Source organism: Takifugu flavidus, chromosome 16 (genome assembly GCF_003711565.1).
Source record: "Takifugu flavidus isolate HTHZ2018 chromosome 16, ASM371156v2, whole genome shotgun sequence".
Taxonomy (NCBI): Eukaryota; Metazoa; Chordata; class Actinopteri; order Tetraodontiformes; family Tetraodontidae; genus Takifugu; species Takifugu flavidus.
Window position 1 is genome coordinate 9,020,559 of NC_079535.1, and position 21,626 is coordinate 9,042,184.

The following is a 21,626-nucleotide window of genomic DNA, read 5'->3' on the forward strand; positions in this document are numbered from 1 at the left end:
CTGCGGATTCCAGCCATGACCTCCCGCAAGCTCTCGGCGCCACGTGCCGCCGGGCTCCTCGTATACGAATCACCATGGCCTTGTTAGCATAGTTTAGTGAAGATGTCAGCTTTACGGGGACCAGGATGCTTGCCACGCTTGTCAGGGACGGGAAGGGAGAGGTCGGCCAGTAAGGGGACTCCAGCAGGGTGCATCAGGTCTGCGTTGTAAATTTAGGAGGGGGCGGGCCCATGTGGGTCGGTGGGGACCCCGAGGAGAGTGAGGACACGGAACCAGGACAGAGAGAGAGAAGGGGAATTTTAAAAAAAATCTACGATATGTCAAAATAACTCATCATGTATTCAGTCATATACACACTTTAATTACGAAGTCATCATCAAAGTGTGTGTGTGTGTGTGTGTGGGGGGGGGTGCTGCCGTCATTAAACTGTTAATCTCATTTCCTTTTCTGACGACTGGAAATAGAGAGACGCTCTAGAGTTTATCAGGCAGATAAATGGACGGCCCTTCCTCAGAGGAGATCTAATCTGTCATGCCGAGGCCCCGGGATCATCTGCCGCCGGGATAATCATTGTGTCGAAGGTCACCGATGATTTAGGAGCGCCGGATTCTTTGTTTGCCTTTGCAAACACCTGACGGTTTCATTAATTAACCCAGCTGCAATTAGCGGCCGGCGTCACCTCCGGTGGACCCCCTCAGCCCTGAGATATGAAACGGCGGAGAGGGACTCCATTAGAGTTGACCTTTCCTGTGGAATTACTGATATTTGAGGTTTAATTCAGAATCCTGTGAAAACTTCCTTTTCCTTCCCGCAGCTGGTTCCTTTGCTGTCTGCGGCCTGGAATCACGTCTCCTGCAGCCTTCTGGTCATTAATTAGAGACTTTATAAATTAAATTAAAGGCATGTCACTGCTCGAGTTTTTTTTTTTATCTCCCTGTCCTACAGGTTAAAGGGTAGATAATGTATTTATTACCTCTGGACTGGTATCTTTCATATTAATTACACAGCCGAGCCCCTGTTCTGTTATATTTCACTTATCAAATCAACATTTATTACACAGCGGCAGGATGAGATGGGATTCTCCTGCAACAAATGCTCTCCGCTCCCCCAATCTGGGCCGCTCAGCTGATAGCCTGGTAACATATTCAGGGACCGGAGCCGCCTTTGACGTGTGACAGATATGGACCCTGGGACAGAAGAGACAATGTAATTCTGAAGGAACCCTTCCAGATAAACCCGCCCGTAGCCGCAGCGACGTCTAAAGAAGTGTCCCGCTCCAGATGATTTCATCCTCTTCTTCTCCGAAGACACGCGCTTCATATTTTTATGCCTCCCTCTCTTCTTTTTGCTGCCTTTCCCCATATTTTCGAAACCCCAACACACTAAAGCACAGAGAACAGGCCTCATCTCTCTTAATCTCTTAAAACCGCCGCCGCTGCCTGATCTCATCTCATCTCACACACAACGCGCCGCCACTGTCACACGCGCGCATTTATTTATTCGTTATATTTCCTAACTCGGGTTGACGAATGAGTGACAGCTTGACACCTCATTCGGCAAGATTAATCGAACGACACAATATTTACGTGGCAGAGACAGCCAATTATCCCACCATCTATCATCCAGATTATCTTTCTGATTGAAAACTACTCGTCCATGTAATCGGAATTATTTGGAATTAGAAGGGAATTTATGGCTTCTTGTGTCACTTTTTTCTTCTTCTCCTGGATGGTGCTAAATTAGAAATATTAGATACATAAAGATTGCATAAGGAACAGGAGGAGCGGGTTCCAGAGGTGGAGCCGCAGATTTCTTTTCTTTTTTTTCTTTCCCAGGCCTGGAAAGAACTGATGTCATTTCACACGCGTTGTTGTGGCTGTTTGTCCAACGTGTCCCAACAAAGCTGCGTTTGATTGAACGATGAGCTATTTTAATCAGAATTAAATGTCCAACTTTAGACAGTAATGGATAGATCTTATCAACAGAGATAGTCTTGTGTGTATTGATCTCAGCCTATGTTTTTAAATGTCCAGACCTGATGCTGGTTCACTCCTTCAACCTCTGTCCTTCAGCCCCCTGATTAATTCTCCCAATACTTTCTACCCCCCCCCCAATAATGCTTCAGAGCCTGTTTTTGTGTCATCATTCCAACTGCATACTTCAACTACCTTGTCTCAAAGCTTAAATAATGCATTTTGTCTTTTAAAAAAATAAAATAAAATAAAACAAGCAGTACAACATAGTTCTGATGTGGCCGTCGGGCCGCTATTGGCTGGACGGAACACATCTGCGCTCAATACACTCCACTTCTGCAGGGTCCAAAAACGTGATTTTAGGCGGCTATATCGTAAATTAAAATAGACTTGCAATGCAATCTGTTGCCAAAGTGGCCGACAGCTGAACCAAAAATAAATGTCCCTAATATTTGTTATGGTACGTGAATTGACTGAGCATTTATTCCTCCCCCCAGAGGTCTTTAGTAATAGAATTTGGATTGTGACGTGTCATCCCTTTAGTAAATCCTGCCGCTCTAAAAGCCGAGCACTCAGTCAGTTCTTCTTTTAGAAATCGGTGAAAATTGCCACATATAACAATGTTGCTGGGATTTGATTTTATTGGCCCGAGTGCGTTCAGACTTGTAAATGGGATTAGGCCGTCCCGATATAGTGCCTCAACAACTAACTTGTTTATTTTTACCCTCTTATTAGGGGACCTGAATCTGTAAAGGGTGCCAGAATTCCCCTGCAAACCGCTGACAGGGAAAAATGAAAGGTCTCTGACGGTTGTTATAGGCAATCTGTCTCCACCGAAGCACCGAGCGACTGCTGCGCTTGCGATACCAACGAGGTGACCCCGGTGAGATGGGGGGGGAGAGGTGCTCTGAAAGTCAGGCGCGCCGTCTGGATGGGACCACCGGCGTTCTGCTCACACACCACGGTTACGCCCCAGCTACAGTCAGAAGGATATGGGAGATGACCTGCATGTTGGAACAGGGTTCTAGCGTCGTTTCTGAAGCTGCAGGGGGAGCTGGTATGTTGAAATATAATGTGGAGGGGGCAGATTTCCTCCCCGGTTGCTCCTTGAACCCCAGGGATCAAATTAACAGTTTTTTTTAAAGTTTCTTGCTCCTCAGTAACCTTTCTTTAGCTGCACTGACATTTGGGTTCCAGTCCTAAAGCAGCCCGTGAGAACCTGCCCCGAGACGCCGCGCGTGTTAAAACACTTGGCTGTGAGCAGGGCAAATGCTGAATCGATGGGTCTGTGCGAACTGGCATCGGGGATGGAACCACTGAGCGGAGGAGGGACACGTCAGAACACAGATTCAGCATCGGAGCGTTGCTGCCGAGGAGGGAACCAGCCCGCGGACGCAGCTGCTCTCCAGTTGAGAAACCGCATCGCAGACTTGTCGCGTTAGCATCGCGCCACAGCTGCTGCTGTTTGTCATCGCTGTGCGCAATCGATTTCACCACTTTATCTTCTGTCTGGCTTTCATACCTTGAAGTTCCCATTTCCCAGCGCATTTTTGCTATGTTTACTTCATAATACGGCTAAGCCACCTTTGAACACCACAGCTCTGCTGCAGTTGCCCCCCTTTCCTCTGCCACTGTCCCCTTTAGGTCCCCTTTAAACTCCCAGAAAAGGCGTTATGCCCTCATACTTGTCTCCATTATCGGCTACACATTTAAAGTGCAAAATCAAAGCGAGAGGAACATCTGGATGATGAAGCAGCGCCAGTGTGGAACTTTTCCCGGAGACAGAGTAGACCAGCTGAAGCAGTGTGGCAAAAGAGGGATGGAAATACATGGACCCTACAGAGGAGCTGTCATGGTGCTAATGGACAGAGTGGAGCAGAGGGTCAGGAGTCCTCAGCACCTGTGTGGAAGATTAATGACTGCAGAGCCAAGGGGGGGGGGGGATACACCAAAACGGTGAAAAGCTGGGAAAGAGGCCTCAGAGGTGAGGTCCGCTCGACCTCTGCAAGAGAGCTTTTAACTGCCTCCATCACATATATTAAAACTATATATAAATATGAAGGCTTGTTACCGAACATTCAGTCATATAAACCTGGAGCTTCTGCCTCTCGGGCCTTTGGATCTCATTAAATAGATCTGAAGGAGATCCTCGTGTTTTTAAAACAATTGCTGCTTGCTAATGTGTGCCGCCAGAGAGAGGGAGACACGCAGGTCGAGTTCCGAGAGTGAAGTTGTAGCCCCCTCCCTCCCCACCTTCCCCGTGTGCCTGCCTGGGGAATCACGGCGGGTACGGGGCTCATTTCCTCATCAAACACAGAACGAGTGATTTGGAATATTTATGAGGCTCCCAATTTAAGTTAAACATTTAACAAAAAAAGCCTCCGATTAAAATGAGACAGCAGAAAGGGTTAAAGTTCCCGCGGGCGGCCGGGGCTAAAAATTAAACACGGGAGCGCTGCGGATGAATTAAAGTAGCAGTTCTGAGGCCGATTTGACTGGAATTACTGTACAGGAGCCCGGGTGATGCGTTAGGTGTTGAAACAGGCTTTTGCTTGGCCGTGACTGGAATCCTAATTAGGGGCGAGGAGATAATGCTTTGATAGAGCGACCGCAAGATTTTATTTGAATAATCTGCATGCTAATGTGAGGATTTTATGTTCATGGGGTGTCGCGCAACGTATGGATCCAAATTTAAAACCGCACCCGTTGTGGAGCAAAGATCGACGTTCGTTTGCCTGATTTGCACGTGCTGAATGTCAGGTCAGATGACTGTTACGTGATACAGATCAGTAATAAACTAGTTAATAATTATGAGTCAGCACACAACGTCTAGTTATCACAGCTGTGGCGGTTTTCCTCAAATGTCCGAATATTGGAGCTGGTAACCCTGCTGAGGTCAGAGGGCGCGTGTAACACAATCCCATATCGACTCTATTGATAATCTATGTCTCGCTTTCATCCTGCCTTTTAGTCTCCGTGGCAGCCGATCGGTGAGCTGCTAAGGAGGAGGAAGAGGAGGAGGAGGAGGAAGGCTGGTCCGGGCCCCCCGCACCGCTCTGTGACTCTTCACTTCCTGTTTAATCGCTGCTCCGCAGGGACGCTCCACCATCCATCTATCACGCCCAGGGAAAGAGTTCAGGTGACTCAGATGGGGGGGGGGTCAGGCGTGCACGTGCACAGTGAGGGCCTGATGTGGATGTTCAACCTGCACCCCAGCAGTTATAAGATCACACATCTGCATAAGATGCCCCCGAATAACAGGAGAAAGGTGCCCGGCTGGTGAACGTGGGAGTCAACAGTTTAATAACTCGTTTACTACAGTAATCAAGTCAGTGTCGACCCAACATTTCATGCTGAAGGAGTTTAGTGGAACGGCGTTTGAATTCCCCGGCAGCCTGGAGGGGAGCGACTGGCACCTCGGCCACGGAGACACCGCCTCGGGCCATCATATGGTGTCCTCCGCTATTTCCCAGCGCAGTTTTAACCCCGGAGTGGGTCTGCCTGTAACGTACGCTGTGTGCATTCATCAATGTGGCGAAGAGAAGCAGCACTACTTTCTTTTAAAAAGCACTGAGGCCAGAAATCGGAGTTCTGCAGGTGGTTCCTGTTTCCAGTAACAGAAGCAGAGAATCATCTGTAATCGATGGTGGTCCAGCAGCGCCTGATTCTCTCACTCCTCTGGATGATGCAAATCTTCCTCTGCTGATTTTTTTATAGCCTGAAATAAAACGGGCGGAACCCCTATTGTGGTGGTCTGATCTCATTTTTGAGGCTCTGAAGGGAACCGCTGGCCTCCCTCTGATACACCTGGCAGGGTGGTGGTGGTGGAGGAGGTGAGGGGGAGGATCAGTGTGGCCTATGGGCAGCTGCTGACCTCTGGGTAAGGTCTCTAGCTGTGCCGGGCGGGCAGCCGGGGTGAGCCTAGAGTGGGCCACGGCCAACGCGGGGGTGCAATTAGCTGACATAGCGGCTGCGTTTTGCAAGCTGTCCTATTCTTGGGCGTGGGTCGGCAAAAGGGGTAGGGCAGCTAAAATGGGAATAAGGTTATTGATCCCACTGCTGCTATAAGAATAACACACATAAGCTAATTTTCCCAAGAAGGGGGACACACTGCTGGGGAAGGCAATTTGTGTGTGACGTAGATGAGATCTCTTCGAGTCACAGTGGGGGGACGATGCCGAAAAAAATGGAACGTCTCTGTGAAGAAGTTGAAGCATTTACCTTAACGTGGTCCCAATAATTGAGAATCATGTCAATTTTCCTCTGCTAAAAACAATAGAAATTCTGTTCTGTGTAATAGTACAACTCTAACTACAATAACTGACATGGATGATATGGTATACCACAGTGCTGCGTGTCCTCGGCCACCGCTCCCGTCTCCTCGCTGCCCTTTCGTGCCCATGGGAAGTGTTCTAGCGCTATTGGAATGCTGCTGCCTGCCAACATACAGTTCAGAGGTGGCTTATTCTCACTCACGCCGCTCGCCGAACTCCTCCACTCTCTTTGCATAAAGTAATTGCTGTCAGCGAGTGTGCACTGCCGAGAGTTGCTTTTGCTCCACGAGCGCGGAGGGTGAGATTAGGGAATAAAAGAGCTAAGTCAGTGCTACTTAGGCACTCCCAGATCCTGCCTCTGTCATTGCGCCGCTGCGGATGAGGGCTGACAGTGATGAATATTGGCCAAAAGTTGGTATTCCACACGATGATTTTCTCTAATGAGAATTGATGAATGCAGGAGGGAGGGACTCGTGATCGCGTGATGAGAGGAGAGACCACTCATTAGGGGCCGGTCATGCTAAGTTGATCGGCTTTAAGGTGGGCAGGGCCGCTGGGCTGAGCTCTGCCACTCCAGCAGTTCTGCAGGAGGAAAAAAAACCATCTGCTGATGTCTTTGATCAATAGTGCAGATGCAAAATCAATGAGAGTAGTCAGGAATAGCAGCTAGCAAACGTAGCACCATAGCAGAGAGCTAATTAGTCACATGTCAGCCTACACATGTGCTATCTCAGATCTATAGGAATTTAAATTCGTACGGGGGGGGCAGTAAACACCTGGGTGTGTAGCCTCCGCTGTCCTCTCTGCAGCCACATCAGCTGTGGAAGAAAGGAAGGGCTGCCGCTCTAACAGATGGCAGAGTGGGCTTTGAAACGCCATGGCCCAGAACGTGCCCCGGGCGGCCCCGAAGGCAAGAGCTCAGCCAAAGCTCCACATGTGGCAGGGAAATTAAGTGGATAATAGTTAATAGCGAACCAGGTCATTTACTATCACGTGTGTACTTTATGGAGTAAAACCACCAGCGTGTGCAGGAGGGGGGTCATGGCTGAGAGACGGCTTAACTTTTAGATGCAGATAAAAGTGCTAAATGATCATGCGGAGCCATTAGCCCGCTGTCCCATTCTTGGATAAACATTGAGCAATACTCCAGGTGCTTGTTGTCTGGCGAGAAAATGCGCATTAGTGGCAAATGTTCCCTCGGTCGTGTGACTGACCACAGAACGCTGCCTTGTACGTTTCAATGGTTTTCCACCCTGCACGTTAGCCCCCCCCATCTCCTCCTCTCCTCAGAGCAAGGGGTTATGCGTGTCACTCTGCCATGGTTAAGTACAGATGAGGAGATAGCCTCTTTAATATCCAGGAGCTCATTTCACAGTGGCTGGCAGGTCACAGCTCGATGACAGCTAAACAAGCCCGTCTACAAGATGGAACCCGAGCCAGACGGCGTGGATGTGCGCCGAACACGCACCTAGGACAGCTTTCCTTGGTGGAAGCACGTCCATTTTTGATTTACCCTGTTACACGCGCCTGAATCAAGAAAAATAAGCAGCCGTGCATAGTTTTTAAACAGCAAATGTCCTCCAGGAGAACATGCAAGTCCACCGTTGAGGACGATGTCAGTGATTCTTGTCCTCAGCCGCACTGACAGACTTTGTCATTGGCAGATGTAAAGCAGGGACATCTTGGGATGTATAATAGGATTGCTTCCTCTGCAATGTATCGTCTCCCAAAAGTGAATTAGGAGATCTCTTTCTCATCACGTGGTGAAATAATGCATCCAACATGTGCGTTTGCCACAACTTACCCACTCCGCGCTGTCCTCCTAATTGGATTTCAGATGCAGTTTCATTCAAATTTTCATCCTCCAGCATGTTTTTAATATTATTATTATTATTCCGAATACCTCTCTTCTCAGAGCCCTTCCTCTATTCCCCTGCGGTTGAGACTGTTTTAATCAGTCAGTGAACAAAATGTCTGACTGTGCTGGAGTCATTAAACTTTACGCAGGCACATTCACACAGGGCCCATTAGAGAGATGGAAGATTATGGCCTAAATGAATCCATTAGTTACACACACCTCATGATCGTCTTATTTGTATGTATAACTCTGATTCATTTCCCTTGCTCATGTCAAATATTTCCCCCACCCCCAATCATTTGGGGGGAAATTGGGTAAAACAACAACCGTCAACAACCAAAACAACGTCAGGACCTGTAATGAAAGGAGTGGAGGCAAAGGCACTCAGGTGATTGCATCAATTACCCCTCTCCACTATGCGGACCCTTCGTAGGGATTACCCCTCGTTCCAAAGAGGTTGATTATTAGATGCTCGCAAAGGTTTCGTTTGAATCACCCACGTTAAACGAGAAATTGCAGGCTGAGGAGAGAGGCTAATAACAGTTATTAACCCCGTGCGGGCGACGGTGTAAAAGAGCGCCACAATAACGAGGTACCACCAAGGTTTGAGGCGCAGCGCAGCTAGCACACCCCCGAGGAGAAGCTAACTTATTAAAATAATGAATTAGCCGACCAGATTACTGCAGCCTGCGGCAAAGGCAATTATCCCCCTCCAAATCCCTGGACAGGGCTCCCTAGCGCCACCATAAAACAAGTGCTCAGAAAGCAGGAGCCCCGCGCTCCACACAAATGAATAGGCTGTTAATTAGGACCTCTCCCGCTGCGGGTAGCCTTCACACTGCCATAACAGAAACTCCTCCAACGACAGCGAGAGCGGGCGGAGGAAGAGGAGACGCAGTGGAAGGATGCCTGATGAGGGAAGCATCTGAGCAAAGGTTTTAGTCACACAGACCAAACTAGAGCCGCTGGCCTGGTGGAGGGGCAGCAGCCATCTGCATCACCCAGTAAAAAAAATAAAATAAATCTCAAACACATTCAGAAAATAGTCATGAAAGACCACCTACAACAAATGGGATTCCCTTAAACTTTCTATAGAACTCTTCCTGGACAAGGTAACTGAACTCGGTCAGCGGGTTAATAAAAAAAATGTAAAACTCTGCACTACTCTATGACACACACGCACACACACACACACACACACACGCACACACACACACACACACATATACTTATATATAGCCTCTAATGGTTAGAAATACTAAAGCATCACGTGGATGACATCATGAACCAGATTTGGCCACCTTCTGCTGTAACCTTCCAACTTCACTCGTGTGGAAATCTCAAAGTTTTAAAGGCTGGACTCACCTTGTCCTGCATAGCTGTTGCACAGAGCAGCCCTCTTACCACCATCTTTGGTTTTTAGTAATAATAACTCCCAGGAGATTAGTGTTAACCTAATCAAAATAAATGTCACTTCTTCTGGAAACATTTGCTTTGAAGTACATTATGCTGCCTTCATCCAGAAATCATTGCTCTATTTAGACAAGGTATTTCTATTCTATAAGGGTGAGCGTAGAGTGATATGAAAAATGCAACATTACTTAGAATTGCTTGTAAAATAAACTCGTTACTGTGTGATTTTGCTCCCAAGAGGATGATTATGCAGTCACACAGATATGCAGGGCATGAAACAAGGCATTATTGCGGTGTACTGTATGAATATGCCTGCGAGGCTTGACATGAATGCAATTTCATGTAATTTGAATGCCTTTCATGAGGCAAGGACTCTTTTGAACTGTCTTAAAAAGCTCATCCACCATGTAGCTGCCAGTGGCCCTGGGTACAGAGGAGTCATGTCGACAGGCCCAATTAATGATGGGGCGTCTGAGAGTGAATGAATGAGGAGCTTTGAGAGGATTCCTCCACCTTAAATCCCCCTGTGCTGCTGCTCCCAGACTGCCTGTGAAGAACAATCAAACGGCAGCAACCCCCTCCTATTTATCACTTTAAGACATTAGCCAGACATGGGCCTGAATATTAACCAGCTCCTTTTCCAGGAGAGTTCCACACCAAAGGCTGCGTGTGGCAACATACATTTTTAATCACAGGGGAAAACGAGGCCTCTCGATCGCTCTCATCTATTACTGTGTACTTAACCGCTCTTTTTCTTCTTCGATGCTCTCAAAACAAGAGTTGCTTTCTGATTCTTGCTAGGTTTTTGTTTCTTTCTTTAATTTTATTATCTTTTTTTAAAAAAAAAGATGGGATTAAGGATTGATGTGCGTTGAGGTTTTTTTTTTTTGTTATTTTTTTGGAGCGCACATGTGTGGAGCAGAACTGTCCCGTCTGTGTTGAGTTCACTCCCTGGTTCGAGTCCGTATCTAGCTCCGCAGGACAACCACACCGGCTCAGTGGAGCGTGAGCCGAGCCTCCGCAGCTTAATTGGAGTCACGTTCTCCGGGGCCTGGCGCTGCTCCTCTCCCAGCCCCGGCCTCTCCGGGGCTGGGCCGGTGGTTGGATGAGGAGGACGCGGGTACAAGCTATGTGGGGAGATGATCTGTTCACCCTCTTCCGTCCCTCTGGGTTCCCCCACAGTGACACATGGCACCCCGGTGACAAGGTCGTTCCACTGTTGTGACACCACGGGGGGAGAGGGCCTTATTATCAGGAGGGAAGACATTCTTAAGAAGATCCTGAAAGAGAACCTGATCTACAATTGCATTTATTCACAGCTGACAAGGTTTTTTATAACCAGGAGGGTTCTAAGTTTTTCAAGGGTAGACTTGGACTTAAAATGGGCTGAATATGACAGTATAAACCATTCTAAAAATATATAATCATGTGGATACTGCTTTATTTCCTGCTTTATGTGTGCCGCCATTACTTTTCCATGTTGAATATGTTTTAATTAGAAATGTAATAACACACTGTCAATGTAACCATTCAGTGAATTATTTAAATTGCAGCCAACACAATATTGAGCTTACCGACGTCTTTTTATAGATTTGTTGTTTGCTTCTCAGCACATTGACATCGTTTGGTAATAAGATTGTTTGTGTCTTCAACCAAACTGATGTATTAGAATCAATAACAGCAAAGAAATTGCACAAATCCTGCTAAATGAGGGGCACCGTTTCCTGCAGAAACTTTCCCTTTAATTAAGTGACAAAATAAGAGCAGGAATTGTGCTTCCTATCCCAGCTGCGTCTTTTCAAATCCATACACTCACACACTTGTGATTTATTATGTTTTTGATATAGTAGATGGATTATGTGCTGGAACTGGGGGGGTGTATGGAGCCATCATTCACCGCTGGGGTCGGCCCTCACACATGATAGAAGATGACCAGTGTCAGACAGGAAAGGTCAGAGACCTGCAGTCTCGCTCTTTTCCATTTTACAGCTTAAAAACTGCAGCCAGCCAGCCTGTGAGACTCTCCGTCTGTCACGGAGCCGCTCCGAGGTGCGGGTCATGATCACGGTGCCACGCAAGCTCGCTTAGCCAGATGCCACTTTGCTTGATGCCTGCCCCCCGTCCCGCTCACCTCTCCCACCGTTCCGCTGCCTTTCATTCTGCTTTTGTCTGCGGAACTTTGACGGCGCGGCCCCTTTCTTCCTGACTCGCCTGCCTGCGTGGCCCCTGATGACAGTGAAGTCTGCAGGCAGTGTTTTTGAACATCTTTCTCTCTGCAGGAGCCCTCTGACATGAAGGTCCTCCCACGATTTGTTTAATCCAGGACGCACATTCAACATTTACCTGCCCGCGTGCACGTGCGCGGGCCTGCTTGTCTGGACCTTGTTCGCGTGTGCGCTGGCCCATTAGTTCAACAGATAAAATGCTCTGCTGCTCTCTCATCTCAGTATCGCCTGAGGTCTTTTTTACTTGATAACACTGCAGAAACGGTACACTTTCCCCATTAGAGGTAAAGATATCTCTTTAATCAAGACCTAGACTTTCAGAAAAGACAAAAAAAAAAACACATGCATTTTCCGTTTTGTTTCAATATTTCAGGACAGAATTGCCCAGACGGCGATTAGCCATGAAGCTTGACGTGGGGAACCTTTGTACCAGGCCCTCCATTGTGGGAAAAGGGCATAGATAGGAAGGCCGATAGAGCTGATCAATAGGTAGTGCAGTTTTCTCCTCAGGCCTTCTCTCATATCTCTCCCTTGTTTGTGTTTTGAAGGGGTCGGGGGCAAGGTCTGGTGAAGTGGTGGCATGGGCGGGCTTCTGCCCCTTTATCAATCTGGATTTTAATTACACACGTCTAGGGCGACAGCTAGATTAGAAACCAATCGACGCTATCGGCCACAAAATCTAATTACTGTTTATTGACAGATAAGGGCAGGCCCCCTTCACTTTTCAAAATAAGATAAACCTCCCCCCTCGTACACAATGAAAAGCAGCGCATACTGTCCATGAAAGGCTCTATGATAAGCAAGAGCGCACCATCAAAATTCCTCTATGCTTGTGGGGCAGACGTTACCGCTACTTAGCTCTGTGTTATAGCTGAAACAGGATCAGCGTGACACGGATACATCATATCTCTTTTACTACAGATGCCATTGTTAAAAACAACAAAAAAGCCCTTTCAGTACTTAATTTGCTCCATTCCCAACTGTTTTAGGGCTCACCTGCACTATTAACCCCACATATCATAAACGGGACTTGCTTTTTTTTTGCAAGTTACCCATAAATCAGCGGGGTCCTAATGATGAGTAAAGAGTGACCCCTAACCTGTCTGAGCATGCGCAGGTGAAGCGCCTGTGCGCTCACATCTCCCAGGAGGAGAGTCCTTCCTCACCCCCTTGATGTCCCCCTCTCCCTCTGAGCTGAAAAATGCCCCTCCACACTCTCAGCCGTATCAGCGGTAGTTTTACAGCCGCGGCCGCTGCAATGCACTTTGCTTTTAGAGCTGAGAATCTGCCTCAGGTAAATATGGAGTAAATGATTGGATTATTGTTCTTTCATTTGGCTGTGTAGTAATGGCTGGATTATAAACATTGCAGAGTATAGATTTCCTGTCAGATCCTATGAATCAGACATCCTTATCTCATTTCCAGACTGCCGCTCAGCCGAGCGCTGCCATCTCCCAGCAAGGGACTCTGGGAGAGCATGGAGGTGCGTGCACACACACATAAACATAAACAGACAAGTTGACAAGCACACACACATTCAGAGAGAGAAAGAGAGAGAGAGATGGACTGTTGTCACCCAGCTCTGCACAGGCTCTCCAAAGTCCATTCGAAGATTTCAAAAACCACTTAGGTCTCCTGTCCATATTTGTTAAGCAAGTAAATCAAAAGGCTGCAGCACATGAAATTCAAAGAGGGAGAAGACGCAGCGGTGTCTTTATGTGGGGGGGAGTAAAGGCAGGAAGATGTCCCCGAAATGAAATTTAGGCAGGGGAGGGATGGAGCTGGGAGAGAGAGAGGGAGAGACCTCTCTGACTCGGATTGAATCACGCAACAAGAAAAATGTTTGGGTCTGAATTATGCAGCATTTCTGACCACCACTGGAGATTGATGCCTGATTCATCTGATGCCTGAACATCATGTTAGTACTCCCCTCTGATGTTTCTGTGTGTGTGTGTGTGTGTTTGCTGTATTCCTTTTCTCTGGATTACCAACAGTGTAATTGGGTTTGGGAGCTGTGGAGACCTGTAACATGCTTTTGTTGGGATCCATCACAACTCACTGCAGTGCTCAGGGAATTAATCAAAAACTGGTATTTAAAGGATAAAGAATAACGATTCACTTTAACGTGTGCTGTATCAACAATGTATTGCAATTTTAAACGTTGTCAGGAAACCACAAAATAATCCTGTGGAATATAATCAGTAGGAAGTCAGAACGCAGAAGCCATATTTCTGATTCCCCCTGAACTAACCCAAACCCTGACAGAGTCAGGAAAGGCTGATAAATCAAGACCGATAACGTAATTATTGCTGTTTATGCTAATGTCATTTATGAAACCTTTGTCTTGCTTGTTTTTTTCGAGTAACAAGCCAGCATCTCCACTCATTTGTTAGTGAAGATCAGTCAGGAAGAAGAACTCTGCTTCAACCCGGCCTTGGTCTGTATATTTTTGATGCTTCACGCAGCCTTTAATCATCATGTCTAGCGTGTGTGTAATATATATGACAATTAAACTATTGGTACATATAGCAACTGTGCTCATGGCAGCTTTATCAGACACAACTTACATTGACCATCATATATACGGTAGATAATTTAGCGTCTCAGCTTCAGAAATAAAGAAAAAAGAAGTGTCCTCAACATTAGACCACTTGCTTTTATTCCCAGCTGTCATCATTTAATGATAAGATGTTTGAATCATTTATTTAATCAGTACACCAACATCACTAATGCTAACTCGAACAGCCACAAAGACATACCTATTATTTCATAGATTGCTTTAAAAACTTAATGCAACTGTAAGCGCGGATCAAGTATTCTATAAGTGGTCACTTCACACGGCAGCATCGAGGAACAAAGACTGGAAAATGTTTTTAAAGAACATGGACCACACAAACAGACGTACTCCTTCAGCCTGTGCTGTTGAGAGTCACTCACCGGTGTTTAGTTCACCTGCCAGCGCGGCTGAACAGGCCCGCTGTTGTCGTTCCTTGGTGCTGAAGCACCGTGCCATTACATTTATAGATTTTCTCTTTGATGGGATAATTTGGTCTTTATATCTCTCACAAATGAAGTGATCCTCAGCGCTCCTCGTGTGGCGCCGTGTGCAGGGCCCATTTTCAAATGCGGTTAATTGCATTCGAAAAGAATCAATGATACTTTCGGGTTGACAATATCATTCTTTTAATGTCACTTAATTTCCTCAGTGAAATGATTACATCAATAGCCTGGAACCCCTTTCTATCTCACAGCGTGAATTAAACTATTAAGGACAATAATTACACACGTGTAATGGATGGGTTTGGTAGATGCAGGCCGGTCTCCGTCCAGGCTGTCATTCATTCATTTAAAAAAATTACACCATCCCTCTGGGATAAATAAATAAATTCTGCTACAGCTTCGTGGTGTCCTTGTTGTGAGTTAGCCCTCCCTCTAGTGGAGGTGATAGATTTTGTGTGTGTGTGTGTGTGTGTGTGTGTGTGTGCGTGTGTGTGTGTGCTGTCAGCTGCTTTCACACACAGCTGAGTCAGTCAATGAAGAGAAATGAAGAGAAAAAAGCTTTCACAAAACAGCACGTTCCCAGAGCCTTTTAATCAATTGCCTCCAACATAAATAAACTCGAGTATTTTATCAGTTTCCCCTTTTTGACGCTGTTTCCGGAAGCAGCATTTGGTTTATTACATTTCACACCCCCACATCCTAAAAAAACAACCAAAGAATGTACGGACAATCTATATTTCCAACTCAAATAGGCCCCCAACAAAAATCAAATTGGCTTCGTAATTCAGAGAAAATGGGACACAATTTAACAACGCAGCAAAATTATACATGAACAAAAAGTTACATAGAATGCAGCAGCATTAAAGTCACATTTCTGGCATTCCTCACCGACACGCATCGCACCTTTCCCCCCTGAATTAGACCCGACCCCCCTCCTCACTCCGCCGGAGACCGTATTTCGTTGGGGGTGTTTGGTTTACCCACTGGGTGCGCACCGGAGGAGGAGTTGACGGTGTGGCTGTGGTTTGTTCGAGTTAAACGGCGCGCTCAGGCACACAGAGCCACACCAACCGGCACCAGCAGCAGCACCGGCGCCGGCAGCAGGACTTCAACAACCGGGAGGCTCACGTCTGCCCCGCGCTGCCCTCCGCCGAGGATGAGACATGTCATGTCGGCGTCAGGTACACCACAGCAGCCGCTCAGACACTTTGCACGGCGCACCAACTTTAGAGCCTTTTCCCCAGCGATTTGGAAATTAGTGTGCACCTGTGGCTAATTGAAGCGCCGTGCACGAGGACCGAGCTCGCGGAACCGCGAGGGCAAAATTTCATCGCGTCACATTATTGATTTAAGCTTTAAATTGTACTCAGAGTTAAAGTATTTGGAATTTATCTCAACATATTGGGAAGAATTGTTACTAGTTGACCACTGGCGAGGTGGAATAATTTATGTAGGCCTCTTTACAAAAACGTCATATAAAGTTCGTGTTTAATCTCTGAAGATTAATCCGGTATCATGTTAAAATGTTAACTTCCGGTAATTGAATTAGTTCCATCATTTTCTTATCTTGATATAAATTTGACAGTAATTCACATCTCAGCCAGACTTCTTAGTCTTTTCCACTTTTGGAATCAATTTAGTTTTATCATGCATATAGTGCGCGTGCGTGCGTGTGAGGTTCAAACCCACAGGTATACATGCAGGTGTGAGATGAATGCAAATGCTCCAAAAAAAAAATTTTTTTTTTTTTTAGAAATCGCAATCATTAAAAAACAAACAAACAAAAGTTGGAGAATAAATGAGCTGCTCCCGTTCGTCACACTCCATCAAGCGCCTCACGCCACCTGTGATCGAGTGTTCGCCCGGCGCGGCTCAATTCTTTGTTTGTATCGGATCCCTTCCTGTCAAACCAACTGTCACTCCACATGATTTGTTTCATAACTGAGCCGGTGAGAATCAACGATAGCAGCGGCGGCGGCGTGTTCATAGCTCATGCGGCGTGTTTGGTGCTTGAAAACCTGGAGACGCCAGAGAAAAACCTGCAGACGTGTGATGGCTGACGGCTCCCTGAATTAACCAGTGCTGAATAAGCAGTTTTGCTGTTTGTTGGTGTTTTGTGCCGCTGTGTTGGAAAGTTTTACGCTTCTGATTTTAAAGATTTCGCCTCCAAACCACAATGACATGATGGAAGTGATGTAAAAGTGTGTGATTTCCTCCCACAGATGTGTTTTATCCCTGTATCATATGCTGGGATTTATTTTGTCCACCGAGCGTTTAATCTGACAACTGTTCTCTGACGCTTTTACCAGAGAAAGAGGCCAGACGCTGCGTGACGATTCCCACCACTGCTGCACATCAGTAGGCCCGCGATGATCAATGAGGGGTTGCGTGATGTTTTTGCATCGATTATAGAAACGTGAGCGGTTAAATGGAACTGGAATCCTCTCTGAGGGCTGCACTTCTGCTGCAGCAGGGAAAATTGAGGACCGCAGAGCAATGCCACGCGTAGTTTCGCGCTCAAATCTGTCTGGTTCCCTCTTTTCACCAACCATCGGACACCTCGGGAGTTTTGGAGAAGCGGACAGGTTGTTCTGTTCGGCTCAGCTGAGCGCCAGCCGCGCTCGGCCTGCCCGCACCTCCAGCGAGATGCCACGGTAAGCTTTGTTCTTCCAATGTCAGGATACGGTAACGCGGAGACCCTCGCCGTCTGTGAAATGGTATCTGCATTCTCGGCATTCTTACTGAGCTCGATCAACAGTGAAACACAGGCGGTTCTAATGCCGGGGTTACAGAAGACAGGGCTGGATTTTACGCCGCTTTAGGGAGCGCTGGGCTTCCAGAATATGACTTATGGTGTGAGGTCATGTCTCACAGGTGCTGAAAGATTTCTCAGTGGAAACAACAGTGCGGGAGCTCATCATACACACTCAATGTGTGTCGTAAGAGTTCGTTTGAAAGGCGTTTTATTTTCATTTTAGGTTTGCTTTGTCGCGTGATGGTGGACTTTGACCGCTTCCGTCCATTTAAAATTCTATTTTTGTCTCTGTAGTGAAGCAGCGAAGCGCTACAGCGTTCCCCCCACTGTTGGAGGACATGATCCAAAGGACCGCGAAATACAGCTTAGATGCTATTAAAATGTCTTTTTAAAGGGAGATGATGAAGTTTGACTGGTGAAAGCCCAGCACCTTCGCGCACGCACGTCCCAAATCTCCCAAAACAACGAGCACCATCACAACGCTAGTTATTCAACGGAGACCAACATGTTGTGATCGACCTAGCTGACCGCTGTTAATGGGAACGGCCGCTTGCTCTGGGTCTGTACGGCTCCTTTGTGTGAGTGTGTGTGTGTGTGTGTGTGTGTGTGAGTGTGCGTGTGCAGAGCGGGCGAGCGCTGGGATCCCTCCTCCTCGGTGCACTGCCGGCCCCTCTGTCGCTTTAAGTCCTGCCCCTCGGAGCCAGCCAACAGCAGCTGTTCCATATTCATCAAGCCCTCGAGTCTTAAAGAGCCCTATCCCAAGCATGGAAAGAGTCATTCCTCTCGCTCACCGCTCTCATGCTCTCTCCATCTTCGCGCTCATCCCACTGCTGCCTGCGCACCCCTCTCGTTCTCTCTCCCCCCTCACCTCTCTTGTCTCTCCGTCCCTCCTCCTCTTCTCTCTCCGCGTGTTTCCGTGACACACACACATTCACCGACATACACTCGGCCACTTTCTCTCTCACTCATATATACATAAACACACGCGCTCGCACACACACAACACGCACATGCTCCTGCACACGCAGCCACTCATCAGAGGCCGACATACCTGTGCAGGCTGGGGGGAGCGGTGCTGCGGGGGCTCTTCTGGCAGCGTTGTCTCTGAGTTTGCTGTGCTGTCATTTAGGGAAGAAGCGGCTCTCAACTCTTTTCTCTTTTCTCTTCCTCTCATTCCTGGAATGCTAAAACTGGACTGATGGACATTTCAGAACTTTGCCTTCCAGACCCTCTCAGCTATCATAACCAGTAGGTGCACCTTGTTTCTTTATTTCTTATTAATCCCTCTGCTGTGATTCTCTTTCATTTCTCTTGCCTTGCTTTCATTTACCGTCATTTCCTGCCATTTTCAAAACTCCTTTTGTAGTTTTTCCTTCCTTCTTTCCCAGAACTTTGCCCCGATCTTCTTTTCCGCTCACACTTTTTCGGACCGTTATTGTTTTAAATCAGTTCGGAGCTGCGTTGGGAGGGGGCAGGTGCAAAAGTCTGCCGCGGTAATGCTTCTTATATCCTGCCTCTACATTCAGAGCACGGTTGATTGATTTCACCCACGTTTCTAAAAAGGGTGTAATGTTTTTTCTCTTCTCCTGCGCTGAAGGACTCCCCCTGTCCGCTCGGGTTAGCAGGCTGTTTGCTGATAGCTTTGTTTGAGGTTGGGCCACCCAGGCGCAATTATAATAATTTTTTAAGGAGATGAGATTAGAGTGAATCTCTGGAATTGGATGGGATGAATTGCGGTAATATTTAAGGGAGCGGGGAACCTCGCAGAGCAGGTCTGTCCCAGGCAGACACGCAGGCGAGCTGCCCCCTCCGCCCCTGACTGCTGTCAGTCTGAGTCTTCACACAGCACCCCCACTCCAGAAATCCACTGATCAAGTACAAAAAGCTCCTTAAGTTGCTGGCATTATTTACTTGTTTTATTTTATTTTTTAGGATAAATCGCCTTTTTAATTCCGCATTCATTTGCTCTCTTGTGTTCTCCTTTAGCCTGTAAAAATCCTGATCTAAAGCAGGGTTGTTTACCATTAATGTCCAAGTCCGAATCTAAAAAAACGTTGATATTTTCTAATATGTTTTTAGGTTTTCCCCATCAAATGAGAAACATGTGATAAGAAAGTTGGAATTCGTGGATAATCTAATATTTAAAACTGTTGAGGTGTCTGTTAAATCTGCCTGTTAGCTGACATCTATTAATTTTTCTTTTTTCCAATTCAACATTTAAATGCAATTCTTCTCTGTTCAAAGTTGAATTAATGTGGACTTTGTAAAACCTTCCCAATCCCTCAGCAATATTTAATGATTTTGTGATTTTAAAAAGCTGAAAATAGATTTCAAAGCACAAAATGTAAATAATTGCTTGTTTCTGAGTTGTTTTGACTCCAGTTAATCCATTTAAAAAAATATTTTCCATAATATATTCATAGTGTCGTAAATAAGATCTTTTAAGAAATTGTATTACATCTAAACATTTAAAAACAATATTTTAAAGTTATGCAGGGTAATCTCCTTTCAATAATAACATGAACTTATTCCCTTTAAATGCCCATTAATACAAAACACTTTTTAAAAAGCCAGTAACAGTGTATTTCTGTCGCACAATATATTTTTTAATACTTTTTGTTTATTTTGTATATTGTACAGAAAGAATTTCTTTAATAGGCAGGTCTATTCTATTCTATATAATCATTTATGTTTAGATTTAAATCCTGTTTGTACACAATGGCAACTTCCTTTAATGTATTTAATAGTAATGAAAACATTAACTGTTGCTGTGTTCATGACCTTTCCAATAAATTTCCTCATGCTGATCTCAAAAAGAATAACAGCTATTCAACAATTGTTGTTATGTTAAAGTCTGTTTTAAATATTTATCAGCTCAGATTTCTGAAACTGAGTTACAATTTAACTGAGCACAAAATTCGGCGAGCACATGCTGGATATTTCAGTGATTAATTCATCTATATAGGATTAATGTATATGTGCACTTACAAAATGATTCATTGGACAGTATTGATCAATATAAAATTACACTTGACAACAATGAGTTGCATCTTTTATTGCTATAAATAATAATTCAGTCAATAATTCAGTGATTTACAATATACCTCAACATCTTATGTAGCTTATTGATCTTATAAATATTTTAGTTTTGGACATAAATCTGGCCTGTTGCAATAGTAATGCTAATCCATAAATTGCCACTGTCCTGATGACATGTCCCTGTAGTTACGCTGTTATTAGTGGGATCTCTCTGCTGTTAATTGTGCTCCCGCGGTGGCTCTCGGCCGTATTTTCAGCCCCTCACACTGGGCTGGATGTGGCCGTGATGCTCTGGTGAGAGGATCAGTGGGACGTATATTCTCCCTGTAATTAGCGCAGCAGTGTTGGAATCACTGGGGCAGGCTGACCTGAGGACAGTTACCTCTGGAACAGACAGACGCTCCTCTTCTATTTTTGATCAAGTGCCATCCTTTATTCTTTGACTGTAAATTGGGACTCATTACACTTTTAATCACTTTAGCTGGACTTGTCTGACTCACAATTGGCCTCGGTAGCCGCAGCGGGACGAGTGACAGGCGTCTGGCTGGTGTTGCGTCGCAGCAGCGATTCCACCCTCTCAGCCTGTGCTGAGCCTTGTCAGTCTGAGTTTTCCCTGTGCTCGCTGGAGTACGCACGCTGAGCGGCGGTAAATTGAGATGTGACTTCTCTCCGCTTCTAAATGTTCCATCAACACCCTCATTTTCCTTGAGCTCAGACAGAGCTGCTGCTTTCAACTAACAAAGCCATCCAGATTCCTTTCATGTAATATGAGCTTTTTCCATGGTCCCCCCCCCCACCCCAGCCCAGCAAAACAGACGGAAGTTTGCAGCCCTTGATGAATTAGATTTCAATTTATTTGACTTTATTCCCAGCTTGCTGCATTAGAGCCTGCAAACACCCACAGGAGTCCGTCTGTTTCTTATTAGGTTTGGGAGAACAAGGCGAGGGAATTGCATTAGTGGATCTTAAGTTAAAAGCTCTTTGCTCTTTGACCAAGTGTTTCATTGTTATTAGGTTAATCAGATTTTTGCTGTCTTCATCGAGATGCTATCACAGGCTAGAGGCAGCGGTGGGTAACCAAAGCGGTCG

At 46.1% G+C, this 21,626-nt stretch overlaps 1 protein-coding gene across 11 annotated transcripts in view; it reads left to right on the plus strand.

The window, feature by feature from the left end:
- Nucleotides 1-15,373: 15,373 nt before the first annotated feature.
- The window catches only part of esrrb (estrogen-related receptor beta), a 37,372-nt gene continuing 31,119 nt past the window's right edge, over nt 15,374-21,626 (plus strand). For 2 of the 11 annotated variants that reach the window (XM_057058318.1, XM_057058320.1), the window contains exons 1-2: nt 15,376-15,924; nt 18,710-18,746. In XM_057058318.1, coding sequence (XP_056914298.1) covers nt 15,900-15,924; nt 18,710-18,746 — 62 coding nt within the window. In that variant the 5' untranslated portion in view covers nt 15,376-15,899. The other 9 variants (XM_057058317.1, XM_057058324.1, XM_057058322.1 and 6 more) reach the window with 9 other exon arrangements.